This window comes from Uloborus diversus, chromosome 7 (genome assembly GCF_026930045.1).
Source record: "Uloborus diversus isolate 005 chromosome 7, Udiv.v.3.1, whole genome shotgun sequence".
NCBI lineage: Eukaryota > Metazoa > Arthropoda > Arachnida > Araneae > Uloboridae > Uloborus > Uloborus diversus.
In genome coordinates this window covers 161,856,671-161,871,728 of record NC_072737.1, presented here as the reverse complement: position 1 = coordinate 161,871,728, position 15,058 = coordinate 161,856,671, and the positions used below count along the sequence as shown (strand labels likewise).

The following is a 15,058-nucleotide window of genomic DNA, read 5'->3' as shown; positions in this document are numbered from 1 at the left end:
GCAGATAAATGTGATTTAAAAAAAATTGCGATACATTAATCGATGCATAGTTTAGATATTAATACAAAAATACAGAACAAAACATGTAATAAACTTCAAAACAAATAAGTGACTAAACAAATAAATAAATACCTTATTATTATGCATTAGGACTTTAAACTGAAAACATGCATTTTTTAATTCCTTTAAGATCGCTGACCTTATAGATCAGCGATACTATAATAAAAAATGTAGAGCCACTTAAGTAATAGTTACATTCAAACGCACTTGCCTTTTGATCAAACATTTGCATGCATGACTTATAGGTGTTAAATAACAAAATTTACTCACAGAGTCCTCACATTCTTTAGCCCTGAGAAAGCATCCTCATGAATTGAATGGAGCTGCGTGTTCCCTTTTAAGCTCCTGCAAGAAAAGGAACACATACATTAATTGAATTGAAACATCAAGAAAAGTACTTCCTCTTTGAATTTCTTAGCAAAAGCTCTCGGAATTCACATAAAGGGAATAAAGAAACAACTCTGTTTTTATCTTCAGCATCGAAGAAAATACTTTTATCAGCGAGTTAGGTTTTGCAGAAAACAGAGAAATGTATATTTCTCAAATACAAACGTGAATTTCACAATTGATAAGTTTAAGGTATTTGCAAAACAAATGGGAGCATTTCGATTTTATTTCGATTTCCGAGTCACAACTGACTACAACTGTATTTATGTCGAGGACTGCATACTAAGTGCCTTGCCTCCATTATTTTTTTATACCGATAGATGGTAGCACCATCACCGGATCGAACAGTTAATGAGAATTTAGAACTAGTCCAGGAGCTAATAGCTACCTGGTGCTAGCACCCCCAGAGAGGTATAGTTTCACTGGGATGACATTGAGACCACGAGCATATTTAACGTCGCCCAGTCTCCTTTAATGCCGGCGGTGGATCTTCGACCATCGAGGTTCGAACTCAGGACCCTTCGGCCCCGAATCCGACACTCTACCGATCGGGCTACCACGGCCCTAAATGGGAGTATTTAAGTAGGGGAATGTTGGGCAAAGTGAAATAGCGGGGCAAAGTGAAATGGTGAAATATTTTGCTCTGCTTTTAGCGCCACCTGTCTAATAATATTTTAACTATGTTGTAACACATGTAGTCGATTCCAGACAAGAAAAAAATGCCTCAGAAAATTATAAAATATGATAAACCAAGCAATTTTCAAAAATTGATACTCTTATTGTAATATTTTGTTGGAAGTTGAACATTATTTTTGGTATTATTTAATGATAAAGTTATTTAAATTAAAATTTGAAATATTAAGTGAGACTTTCTAATATTCGGTGCAGCATTTATTAAAGTAATCTTAATATTATTTGCATTTTAAATATTTTGCACAATTATTTAAGTACATTCGGTCAAAGTGGATGAGGCGAAGTGAACCAGTTAATTTTGTTTAGTTGTTCAATCATTTATTAAATATCCTGCGTATTATTTATTCATTTATTACCATAGTTATTTATTTATTTTCTCATTAATTCACTCTTTTATGCACACATTTAATTGTCGACATGCATTAATTAATTTAGTTATTAAATTATTCGTTTTATATTTTTCAGTATCTTTTCATTTATTCCTTCAACATTCTACTTACCGAGTCTAAGTAATAATAATCGAACAGAAAATATTTCATAACAAACATATTTTTTTTCACTTTGCCATAAAAAGCGGGATAAATTCCCCTTTTTTTTGTAAGCGAAAATTTACTGCCAAAAATAAAAAAAAAAATCTATTTTAATGCAAGTTTTATTTAAAAAAAAAAACAGTGTTCTTTCTTTATGTACTGTAGTTTTAAAAACGAATTTTCAACTTTTTTTGACTTAGAAAAAACTTATCATCTTAACTATTTCACTATATCACCCCACGTTCCCTTAATCATGTATTATATCAAAAATTAATATGATTTTTTTTCCTCGCCATTTTTTAAAATGATAGTCCTAGTTCAAGAGCGACCCGGGTAATTTCTGATCATTACATTTTTTTTTAAATTTATCTCCTCTTTTTTATTTAAAATATGATATTTTCATGAAATATAAAATATTGACTGCAAACCCTCTGCACGTTACTAAAGTATAGCTACAAGAAAAGAAACACACCCATTAATCGAGTTGAAACATCAAGAAAAGTGCTTCGTCTGTGAATAGCGTAAGTAAAAGCTCTTCGGGTTCATATAAAAAGCATAAAAAAACAACTCTATTTTTATCTCCAGTATTGGATAAAATATTTTTATCTGAAAGTTACGTTTCGCTAAAAACATGTAGGCTGTACGGGAATGTAGGGCGAAGTGAAATGGTGAAATATTTACTCAGTTTTTAGCCTCATATATCTGGTAATATTTTGACTGTGTAGTAGTCAAAGTAGTGACACACGTTTGTTTATTCTAGTCAGGAAAGGACTATCTCTGAGGATCAAAACATGTTATAATACAGAACCAATAATTATAATACAGAACCAAATACAGAACCAAAGTTATAATACAGAACCAAAATATTACCAATAATCTGGTAATATTTTGACTATGTAGTAACACACGTTTGTTTATTCTAGTCAGGAAAGGACTATCTCTGAAGATCAAAACATGTTATAATACAGGACATTTTCAAAATTTGATATTCATATTGTAATATTAAGTCAAAAATCTTTTTTTTTTTTTTGAGCAATCACGATTGCTTATTGCTTTCATTTGACTGTCCTTGACGTTACGGTTCCTTTTTCAGCTTGGACAAGGGCTGCAGCACCACCGTCCACCGGCGGCGGCGTGGCTGGTCCTGAGTACCGTCCACCGGAATCCACTTTTGCTGGGCGGTGTCCTACACACGCATGCCCATATACACTCCCCTACGTGCGCACGCCTTTACACACATACACACGCCTACGTGCACACACGTAAGCCTACACACACAACTATACACACGTAACCACCCAGGAGGGGGACATGCTTGGGGGGGTGGGCATTTCTAGAAACAATAACTCTAATCAGTAGGGTCTTGTCGCAACTCGTGATTGCGAAAAACACAATTTGAATTCAAAGTTTCGGAATTCAAATTAGAATTAATTGGGCGAAGTAGGTCACAGATTTTACTTTTTTTTGTTATTATTAAATAATAAAGTTCTTGTCAATAGCATTTGAAGCACTAATTGAGACATACTAATATTCGATGCGGTATTTAATATTTATTTAATATTGAGTTTAATCACATTTGAAATGTTTTGTACGATTAGTCATGCGTATGCAGGGCAAGTAGATGGGGCAAAATGAAATAGTTCACTTCGTTTAATTTTTCAATCATCTATTTAACCATTTACAAATTCATTTATTAATTAAGTCACTTGTGTGTTTATTCATTCATTCACTTATTTTATTATCCATTCAATATTTTTTCACTCATATTTCTTTCTTAGCTATTATTTAATTATATTAGCTATTATTTAATTAGCTATTATTATGTAGTAGAGGGCCTACCAAAGGTTGGCCCTCTTTGGTATAAATACCGGTGTCCACTTGGTTGTTGTCAGTTCTCTCGCAACTTCTGCTTGTGCTGGTGAGCTTTTTGAACTGATGAAGAGGTTCCATTGTAGCCTTGAAATAGCTATATGCTGTATTTTCTCCAATATTTGTGCTTTATTTACTTTGCTTTTTCACCTTAATCATATTGTAGCACAAAGCTAATATGATAATTTTTCATTTATTATTTAATTAGTTTATTCGTTCATTGGTTTCATTATCAAGTATTCATTTATTTATTTTTCTTTTAAATTTACTCATTCATTTGAACAAACACATTTTTAATTGACACATAGAAAATATCTCATTAGAAAAATATTTTATTTTTCATTTAGTCCGAAGGGAAAAAAAATCCACCATTATTTTGAAGATATGCATGTAAATGCACTGCCAAAAATAAGAGAATATAACTTTAATGCAAGTTTTTTTCACCAAATACATTGTTCTTATGTATCTAGGGATGACTGGGGTTAGTTGTGCCAGGGACAAGTAGTGCCATTGAGCCTCCCGGCTGAGCCAATAAGTTTCAACACCTGTCGCATCATGTGAGTGAAGAGGCTGATGGTCTCAGTGCCTTGCGTAAGTTTAGAAGTAAATCGTTGGACTGTTTTCAAGGAAAAAAATATTTATTGTGTTTTCAACAGCTAAAGTAAATTTTGTGACCTGCGTTGGAATTTTCATTGCCACTAAAGATACTGAGGTGCGAAAACTTTCCTAACACTATTTAAATATTATTTAAATGCGAGTTTTATCACCAAATACGTTGTTCTTATGTATGTAGGGATGACTGGGGTTAGTTGTGCCAGGGGCAAGTACTGCCATTGAGCCTCCTGACTGAGCCAAAAAGTTTCGACGCCTGTCGCATCATGTGAGCGAACAAATTGATGGTCTCAGTGCCTTGTGTAAGTTTAGAAGTAAAGCGCCGGACTGTTTTCAAAGAAAAAAATATTTATTGCCTTTTTAACAGCAAAAGTAAATGTTGTGACCTGCGTTGGAATTTTCATTGGCACTAAGGATACTGAGGTGTGAAAACTTTCCTAACATTATTTAAATACCTATGTTTCAAGCTGTTGTTCTAGGCATATCATTTGCTGATCATGATAATATTTCGGAAACTCTTTAGTAAAGTTCAAAATGGCGTAACACGGGGCTAGTTGTGACTAGAGCCGCTATATAGATAGATAGGCCGACGCATCAGTTTAAGTTTAGCCATTTGGGATCGGATTTTTCATTGTTGCAATGCTAGGGTTACCACAGAAAAGTTTCGGATTTCGCCAAATTTGCCGAAAATAGTAATTTATTTAATAAACAACTCACGTGCCGCTAATAATTGTTCACAGTAAACAATCACCAAACGCGATAACTCACCAGGAAAGACAACCACTCAAACACGCGCTTCGATCCAAAACGGCTAATCTTAAGCTGATGCGTCGACTCGTGTATATAGGGGCCTTAGTTGGGACTAAGTCAAAGAGGCACGTTGTGACAGTATCACTTTTTGCCCCGGTCTTTTATCCGTTAGAGACGAGTGCGTTAATGACCAAAATAATAGTGAAAACAATAAATATGAAACTGTTACCAAACCCAGCACTTCAGCAATGAATTTAGTCTGTGATAGTGAGAATGCACAGCAGTCTTCAAACGTGAGAAATCTCATTGAATTAGATGAGTCTAAGACAATTGACATTGACATTGTTACAGGGGTACGTTTTTTAGAAAAAGACGGCCATCTAAAGCCGGAAATCGAAAGTGCAAGCACTCCGCTCCTAAATAGTTTAAAACCTGTCATTCTAGCTATCGCACTTAAAGAGAAAATTCGAGCAAAACAAAAGGAAGAGAACGCAAGAAACAAATTGAAATGAAAAAGCAAAATTTAAACAGTTCGGAAATGTCGAAAAGTGCACAAAAATTACTCCAACGTTATTTAAAAAATTGGAGAAGAAATATTCGGATATCTCTAAACATGATAAAAATTGATTACGTCTAGTTTGCTTGGAGCAATACATAGTTTCTAAAAGTTTTCCCATGACTAAAAGTAGTACTTTTGACTGAAGGAAACCACCCCATTACAATCGATTTTTTTTTAAGCAATCACGATTGCTTATTGTTCTGATTTGACTTTTTTTAGCGTTACGCTGATTTTATTTTCTCGTCAGCACCCTCTGCAGCATCGCCGTCGACCGGCTCCTCACGATGCTGCTCCTCTTGCGAAAACCGTCTCCAGGTTGCGTCCATATCCTACACACACACGCATACATACACACACCTACAAACTCACACACACACTCTCAAAAATGGACTTTCAAATTTGACGAAATTTTCTTCGTTTTTGACGAAACCAGTTCCAGGGATATGCTCCGAGCGAACATTTCGTCAAATTGAAGAAACTGCTTTTGTTAGTGGTTTGAGGATGCGAATTTCGTCAAATGTAACAAAATATTTCTTCATTCTAGTTTCGTCAAATTAACAATCATTTTCGTAGTTTTGAGAGCATTAGTTTCGTCTAATTAATTTCGTCATATATGAAAACGTTAATTTCATAAATTTTTAAGAAAATTTAATTTCCTCTTTTTTTTTTTTTATCTTGGAGCACATTAGTTTTTTTTTTATTTTTCAGAATACAGTCGAACCTCGTTAATTCGAACACGCTTAAAACAAATAACTGCTGAAATGAACTTTTTTGCAATCCTTGTATTATTGTTTTTTGTTTTTCGGATAAAGCGAACCACGTTTTTAATCGATTTTAATGGTCCCTTTAAGTTCGTTATAACGAGGTTCGACTGTATTTTATAAGATTCGTGTGCGTGTGATCAAATCGTAACTTCAGAAGCTTCCCACCGTAGTTTCCCATTTTAATGCGTATAATCACTTTCACATGCCCGTCATTTATGGGGTCAGGGGGTCAATTGACGCCCCCCCCCCCTCCCGTTTTGATTTTTGAACATTCATGCTTTTACACATGACTGGACGTCGTTTTACTTGGTTTTCTGTAAAAATTTTATTGAGTACAGACTCTTTGCCATGTTTGGGAAAAAATTGAAATAACGGGCCTGCAGCCGCCCCCCCCCCATCAAAAAAAAAAAAAAACGACAAGTAATTGTTGAAAAAAGAGGCACATAAAATATGTCAAGTAAATTTTTATTTATGGTAAAAATGCAAACAAACAACTTCTTTAAAAAGGTAAAACAAATCATTGCAGATTAAATTCCCCATGGTATCTAATTAAACCCCCATAATGGGGGTTTTTCTTTAAAAAATCTAATTTTTGTCGGATATTTTCCAAATTTGGCAGAGAGGTTCGTTATTGGAGACTCGGGAATTCACACAAGGTCGTTTATGTCTCTCTATGTGTGTGCGTGGGGGGGGGGGCAGACAATCCCGCATTGAAGGTTCTCCGTATTAAAAAAAAGTTTTTGTCCGATCTTTTTAAAGTTTGTCACAGAGGTTTTTAGATGCTCTAGAATCACGCAGGGTAGTTTTCATGACTTTATAAGGAGGGGGGGGGGGGGGAGATCCTTGAAAAAATCTAGTTTTTGTCGGATTTTTCCAAAATTTGGCACAGAAGTTCTTTGATGCCTGTTGATTCACGCAGGGTAGTTTTCGTCCCTCTTTGGGGGGGGGGGCAACCCCTATGGTAGTTTTCCTACAAAAAATCCAGTTTTTGTTGGATCTTTCCGAATTTGGCTCAGAGTTTCGTTATTTGATGCTCAGGAATTCTCATAGGGTGGTTTTCGTTCCACTATGGGGGCAACCCCCATACGGGGGGGGGGGTTCTTATGAAAAAACAGTTTTTATCTTATCTTTTCCAAATTTGGAACAAAGGTCCTCTGATGCTCGGAAATTCACACATGGTAGTTTTCAACCCTCCATAATGCGGGTGGGGGTGAGCAACCCCACATTGGGGGGTCTCCTTATATAAAAAAAAAGTTTTTGCCCGATCTTTTCTAAATTTGCCATAGAGGTTCTTTGATGCTCAGGAATTCACGAAGGTTAGCTTTCGTCACTCTGTGGGGGGGGGGCAACCCCGATGGGGGTTTTCCTTGAAAAAAATTCATTTTTTGTCGGATCTTTCCAAAATTTGGCATAGAGGTTCGTTCATTCATGTTCAGGAATTCTCATAAAGTAGTTTTCGCGCCGCTATGGGAGACAACCACCAAATGGGGGGGGGGGGGTTCTTATAAAAAACCAGTTTTATCAGGACGTTTCCAAAATTGTCACAGATGTCCTTTGGCGCTCGGGAATTCCCGTTTTCGTCCCGCTTTGAAGTGGGAAACCATGTGTGTGTCGGGGGGGGGGGGGGGTCTTATAAGAACCCAGTTTTCGTCTGATCTGTTCCAAATTCGGTACATTTGTCTTTTGATGCTTGGGAATTCGTATATTGTAGTTTTCATCCCGCTATGTGCGCCAAACCCCACAGGAGTTTTCCTTATAAAAATTCAGTTTTCGTCGAATCTTTTCCAGATTCGGCCCAGATGTCCTTTGATGCTGGAAATCCACATAGGATACTTTCCCATGGGGTAGTATTCATATGGGGTACTACCCCATGTGATTAAAGGACCTATGTGCCAAACTAGAAAAAGATTTGACAAAAGCCTGGTAAGGAAAACTCCCCTAATGAGGGAGGGAGGGGGGTGCCCCTAAAGCGGGAAGAATATTTCAAACTGTTTGGACAGCATCGCGATGTAAGGATGGCGAATGCATCACGATGTAGAAATTCCTACATCGCCCTGTCCTACTGGGAATATAAAAGTGCTACTTCCTCAGCAAACATTGGGTTCTGGAAAAATAAATCATGTGCCACTTTTATGCATAGTTACATCGATATATGCTCGGGAGAAATTTGCTGAAGATTTTCTTCTTCATTGCATTGCAGGAAAAAATTCCAGAAAAAAAAAAAAGATTTTTATCCAACTTATACCACAAATTTCAAAGAAAAAGTACAATAAAATGGACAACTTTAAGTTAGTATATCTTTGTTCTAAAATTAGATACAGAAAGTAAAATTAGATTATCTTAAGAAAAAGTTTACCATTTTCTTTTTCCAATCAATTATTTGTTTTATTAATTTTGCTTGTATGTAGAATGTTTATTAAGCCAAATTTATGTTTAATACAGGAACTTTATTATTGCATGCATTTCATACTTCATACTTTGAAAACAATTCTGTGCCAAAATTGCAAAAGGTATTTGAAAATATGAATCTTAAAAAAATGCAGATATGAAATAAATCTTTTGGTAAAATTAATTTAGTGTAATGTTTGTTAAATAATTATAAAATAGACCTTTACTTTTTACCCCTAAATTTTTATTAGTATTTCCAAACATGTGTAACATGAAATCAATGTATAATATACGAACACTCTGAATATTGTTATAATTATGGAAAAAATCTTCGTCTGTCTTGGTTATGATTATCTCCATGATGTTGGATCCATCCTAAAAGAGTTTTAAAAATTAAACATATGTATAATAAGTAAATGTGTAAGTCCATTGGTGTATGCCCTCATGAACATTGATCTTTTTTCTATTTCGAGGCAAGTTTTACGATTAAATGCAGCAGCTTATTTCTGAAATAAAGCATTTTTCCACAATTTCTTTCAAAATTGTTCCCCTTTAGTTAAAAGGCTACGATTCTCTTGTGACTTTAAGGAGCATCTGATTTCATTTTCATATTCTTCAAAATATGATTATTTCGACGGTGATAGCTATTTTTCCAAGCAGATTGCAAGAGTGAGTATTTTTTACAGTGGATGGGCAAAATTTTTATTTAGGCAGACAGACAATGATTTCTCTCAGTTGGTATCTGAAATTAATTTCTGAATAGCGTTCTGGAATTAGAGTTTCTTCAATTTATCGACAATCAGCATTACTTAGCCATTAAACTAGTTAATTCCTTTGCATATCAAGTCGTGAATTTTCATTTTTTTTCGAGCTATAAAAAAATCAAGGGTGCGACAATTGTTGATCTGTGATTTTTTTTTAAATTTATTTTTTATTGCAGCCAACAGCCAAAATACACCGTTTTCTCCCGACTTTCGTTTTCAGATTTGCAGTTTTCTTGTCGAATGTTTTCTGAAGTACTCCCTCCACCACAAATTAGTTCTATTAAAATACTAACAAACTGAGTAGTACTGAAACTGATGTGATTATGATTTATTTTTACTTTTTTCAGAAATTTTATTGTGTTATGTTATCAATAAGTAACATTTACTTACCGAGCCTCACCTCCTTAAACCACTACCGAATTGAAGTCAAAAACCAAGGGCTCCAACACTCGATTAATTGATAGTATAGTACCTTGAAATCAATAAAAAATATTTAAACAAAATCATAAAATCGTCAGAATTAATCACTGGTACAAAAATATTCAAACGTCGCGCTACTAGTTTGAGACGGAGGGAGTATTACCAAGGAAGTATTACCTTTTCCCCAAGCATATTTGATTTCTAAAATATGTAATTTTCACGCAGTAAATAAAAAACACGCCAAGGGAGAAGAGTTACCAAAGACAGGGGAAACCCAATAACATAGTGTTTTCTTTGTTTGTGTCTTGAGAACTAATTGACAGATATCGATGGATTTTCTTCCTTGTTTTTTTTTTTTTTTTTTTGATTATCCTTTCAATTTTTCCATTAAAGTATAGCTGTTCGGTTAAAATTTCAGATATTTTACTTTGCATCCAGCAAAAATCACAAACTGTAATTTACATTTGGATTGATTGGTAGTTCATCTATAAAATGCTTCTTAGTCTGGTTTCATGTAGACCCGGATTTCTCATTTTTTGTTGACAATACCTTGAAACGTGAAATATGGCAATAAAATTAATGCTGCATTAATTTTAGCCGTAGAAACTATGTATAATAGAAAAACTCATAGTTATCACAAATCATGTAACACAAATTGACATAGAAAAACTTATAAATTTAGTGTATTAAGTGTGGAAATAAACAACAAAAAATGCTTATCATTATTATTTTCAAAACATGCTACTATATATGTATTTTTTTAATCGAGGTTAAACATTAAAACTCTATTTTCATCATTAATTTATTTAATTTGCGGAAAAATTGAAAAAAATAATGAAAATATTCTGCTGAAATATCAAGCACAAAGATAGAGTTCTTTACGGAAATTAATATCTTCTCTAACTTAAAATGATTTGTATTAAATTGATATTTACTTTACTTCATGTTTTATGCAAGTAAAAAAAAAGGCTCCACAAATAATGAACATAAGCACTTATTGCTAGAAACATCTGCCATAGGGAAAGAGATTATATAAACAACACGGGGTAAGCATTTATAAGTCCTGTCTACGAGCATAAAAAAAGAGGGTATCATTTCGGATCCAAAAGCTGATATAAGCGATTTGCATTTATTTTTTATTGCATCAAGCGCTTTTTTCCTCGAGTTTCATCGGTTTTATTCAAAGATTGTTAAACAATTATTTTAAAATATTTTCTACGAACACTTTTGTGTTATAAAGTTCTTGATACTTTTTGATTATTAATTTCTTCAAAATCATATTTTATTTTGCTATTAAAATATTTCATGTAGTTTTGTAACATTGTTTACCCAGTCCAAAATATTAATTTTTACTAATGGGTAGAGCAATATTTCATTGAAAATGATAAGTGTACGAACACTTTTGGGAGCAACTGTATAAATTATAACATTGAATAAAACATTAAATGTAGAGTGAAAGAAAAAATATCAATACTTATTGGGGAATGGGTACATATTTGTTTAAGAAAATTAAAAATGCACAGTGAAACAAATTTGAACTATTAAACTAAAAAATAAACTTTGTTTTACAGAATTATTTTTGTAAAATTCATGGAGAAGAATGAAAACACATAACCATGCAATATATTCAACGTTGAAATTAAAAGCTTCAAAGTTCCATGCCTTTTATAAAAGCGCTGTTTTTATCATCTGCGTTAGTTTAGCTACGGTGGAATTTTTTTTGTAAGTTTAAATTTGTACAAATTCTGTGGTCATGTTTGACATTTTTTTAAACGAAATAAAGGAAGTACGTTTTTCGAAACTAATGTCAATAAACCAACATTTCCTTTTGCAAATAAAAAAAAATCAACGCTAGTTAAGCCTAACGTGGAGGTGACTCAAAGTTAGTTCAAAAAACACACAGAGTTCTAAACCTAATCGAACGGTTCGTTTTTAGTTTTAATATGTTTTAAACACAACTATAAACACAACACTAAACAAAAATGTAACAATAAATAAAAGAAAAAGAACATTGCTCATACAAATTTTAATAAATACTAACCTTTTTTTATGAATCCTTTAGGATAATTTAACGAGCAAGTACAAGACTGAAACGAAAACTCCCAGAATGCACTGCAATATGACGAAATCGGGACGAAATAATTTCGTCAAAAAGTTGAGATTTCTGGTTTTGTCAAATATCACGTGATTTGGTGACGAAAGGATCGTCGAAAATAACGAAATAGTGCTCGAGGATTGCCAAATCGTCAAAATTGAGCGTTTCATTTTTGACAGTGCATACACACACACACACACACCTACACACACTCCTACACACATACACACACTCATGACTGCACACAGACACAAACACACATGTCTACATACACACACACACGAACGCCTACACACACACACACGAACGCTTACACGCACACGCGCGTACACGCGCAGCACTGCATGCACAACACGCACACACATGCATACATACACTCACATACACATGCACCCACACACATGCGCCTACACAAACACACACGCGCATACACACACGCACACACACACTCGTGATTGCGAAAAACATAGTTTGAATTCCAGATGCCAAATTCAAATTTTTTTTTAGAATTACTTTTACATGGCTTGATGGGGAATTGGATTCCACATACATTGCACTAATAAACTGAAAATCGCAATTTTTGGACTTACGTCAGTGTGGCTCTGAGGTACAGATATACCATATCACACTCCAAGGCTCTCCGTATCTATCATTGTTTGTGCTTTTATCGGTTGGATAGGGCCTTGAAGGCAGACCTGATTTTTTAAATCCAGATCAGAAACAGAGCAATCCTTGGTCTAGCACCTCCAGAGGTATTGATTCACTTCGAGGACTTTGTGACTAGGACATATTTAGCATGATTCAGTCACCATTAATCAAGGGCGGATCCAGAAATTTCTCAAGGGGGGGGGGGCGATAGATTTTTATTATTTACCCCTTACTAGTTAGGTTTTATCCTGATTTGCCCGTGCATACACAGACATTACACACACACACACACACACACACACACACACACACACACATATATATATATATATATATATATGTATACACAAATACAAATGTGACGACCAGCTAGGCTGGTCCTAGTCAATATAATCCTAATATGTATGTATATATGTGTGTGTGTGTGTGTGGTGTTCAAATATATAACTAAGCACAAATTAATACAATAATACTTATTGCCTAAAATAAACTTTGAAGATGCAATATGATCGGTATCAAAAAGGTGAACTCGTATGTACATTACATTATTTTGATACAAAATAAATGCAGCTCTGAAACCATCATACATTTTCAACACAGAACCGAAAGTAAGAATTGAAATTGAAGATGTGGTAGATAGATGTCCAATATGTTTTTTTAATGAAAATATCAACTTCAGATTGCCATTTGGAAACCTTATGTTTGTATCTCATTATATGCAAATTTATGTAAATTGAAAAGCTTTTGTAAAAAAAAAAATAATAAATCAAAATAATTAATACGTAAAATCAACATATTTGAAAATCAAAATCAAGGCAAGCAGTTTACAACTAAGCGTAAAAAATAAGCCCTTTTTTAAGAATATGTTTTTTAGCAATGAAAATTGCTAATTCTGTATCGTAACAGTACAACAAAAGCGTACCTTATCTAAAAATATCTGGTAGCTCACTAGTTTCATGGGTTTTTTCTTCGTCTTCTTTCTTCTTGAACAATCCTAATAAATTGATTTGTTTTCTTTTGGACATAGTCAACTTTTGGAAGGTAGATGTAACGAGTGCTCAAGAGACAATGACTGAACATTGACGCTCTACAGAATGACGGGCGTCATCAAAAAATCGGCGGCTCTGAATGTCTGATTGTGAAGGTTATGTTTTCCCCTTTCCCCTTTATGATTTTCATTTTAGCCCGTTACTTTTTCTTTCTCCTTTTTCTTTATCGGTGACGATCTTGAGCTTTCTGTTTCATCATATTTTCAAGCCAAAATTCAATCCCAACAAAGAAAAAGAAAATGTTATACATTCTTATTCCTATAAAGGCAATAAAGAATGTTCTTTTACCTCTGAAGAATATTTTGTTTTGCGAATATTCTTTAGGTTTTTTTTTCGGTTAATTTCGGTAGGTGCCCGGTTATTTATCCCTTGGCTCAAGAGGGGGGGGGGCGATCGCCCCCCTTTTGTATCTGCCCTTGCCATTAATGAACACGGGGGATCTTCGACCGGCTGGCATCGCACACAGGATCCTACGGTTACGAATCCCACTCCTTACCGATCACGTCACCAGGTTTCTGCTTCTTTCTAATTTGGCATACCTGATTTGAGATCACGTTTTGTGCTATGACCAGAAAAATTGGTCTGAGTTGTGGAGGTACTGGATGTTTAATTGTTTAAAAGTATAATGAGATCGGAAAAGTGCGTACAATGTAGTAGGCCACAACATCGATTAAAGTACCTAATATGGTGCGATACAAGTTATTTACATTTTTTTTCTTTTTTGGATAAGGAAGAATGTATAATTTCAAGTGACGATGGAAACGACTCTGTGTGTGTTCATTTCACAAGCTAACCTTCAAACAATCCGGCAGTGGTCAGTAGGTTTGCAGTCAAAAATGTCTCAATTAGGCTCGTATAGGTTCGTCGTTGCAAATCGAAAAAATAATATTATTTGTTTGAGTTACATAGTGTTAACTAGTGAAACTGAAACACTCGTTTTATAATGTTACTTTTGTGGTACTCTATGATGTGCGGCTGAAAAAAACATTTGTGGATTTTTATTCAAAATTAAAATCATGGCTAAAATATTTGTTTTCCGTGTGTGTGTTTAAACGACTAATATGATTCTTCCCCTAAAAACCTGAATATTATTACTCGCCGCATATTTCTTTTCATATCAGTTTCAGGTGATATAACGATAAAATTAAAATTTTAAAAACTCCCAACTGAGTCGCAACTGTAGAATCAAGAGGGAAAGTTGAAAATCCTTTTAAAAGCCTTATAATATAGAAAATCAATGTCAAGTACTTTATTTGCTGTTAAATACAAACTGGCAACAGATAAAAATTTTAAATCATTGATTTTAATTTCCTTGTCGGCCAACATTGAATTCATTTATCAATCGCGTAAAAAAAGGCCGTTATTAAAATCTGCTTAAAAAAGCGTTATACTAATTCGAATTCTGTGAAACATGAAAGTTCCAAACACATTCTATCAGACGTGGATTTTTTTATCGTTGTTTTGGTATTA

The 15,058-nt window shown here is 34.2% G+C and overlaps 1 protein-coding gene across 1 annotated transcript in view; it reads right to left on the bottom strand.

Annotated features, from left to right (window-relative positions):
- The window catches only part of LOC129226966 (uncharacterized), a 70,353-nt gene that overhangs the window by 22,297 nt on the left and 32,998 nt on the right, over positions 1 to 15,058 (bottom strand). Inside the window, exon 4 of the mRNA XM_054861595.1 lies at positions 331 to 405. Coding sequence (XP_054717570.1) covers positions 331 to 405 — 75 coding nt within the window. The remainder of the gene's footprint in view (positions 1 to 330; positions 406 to 15,058) is intronic.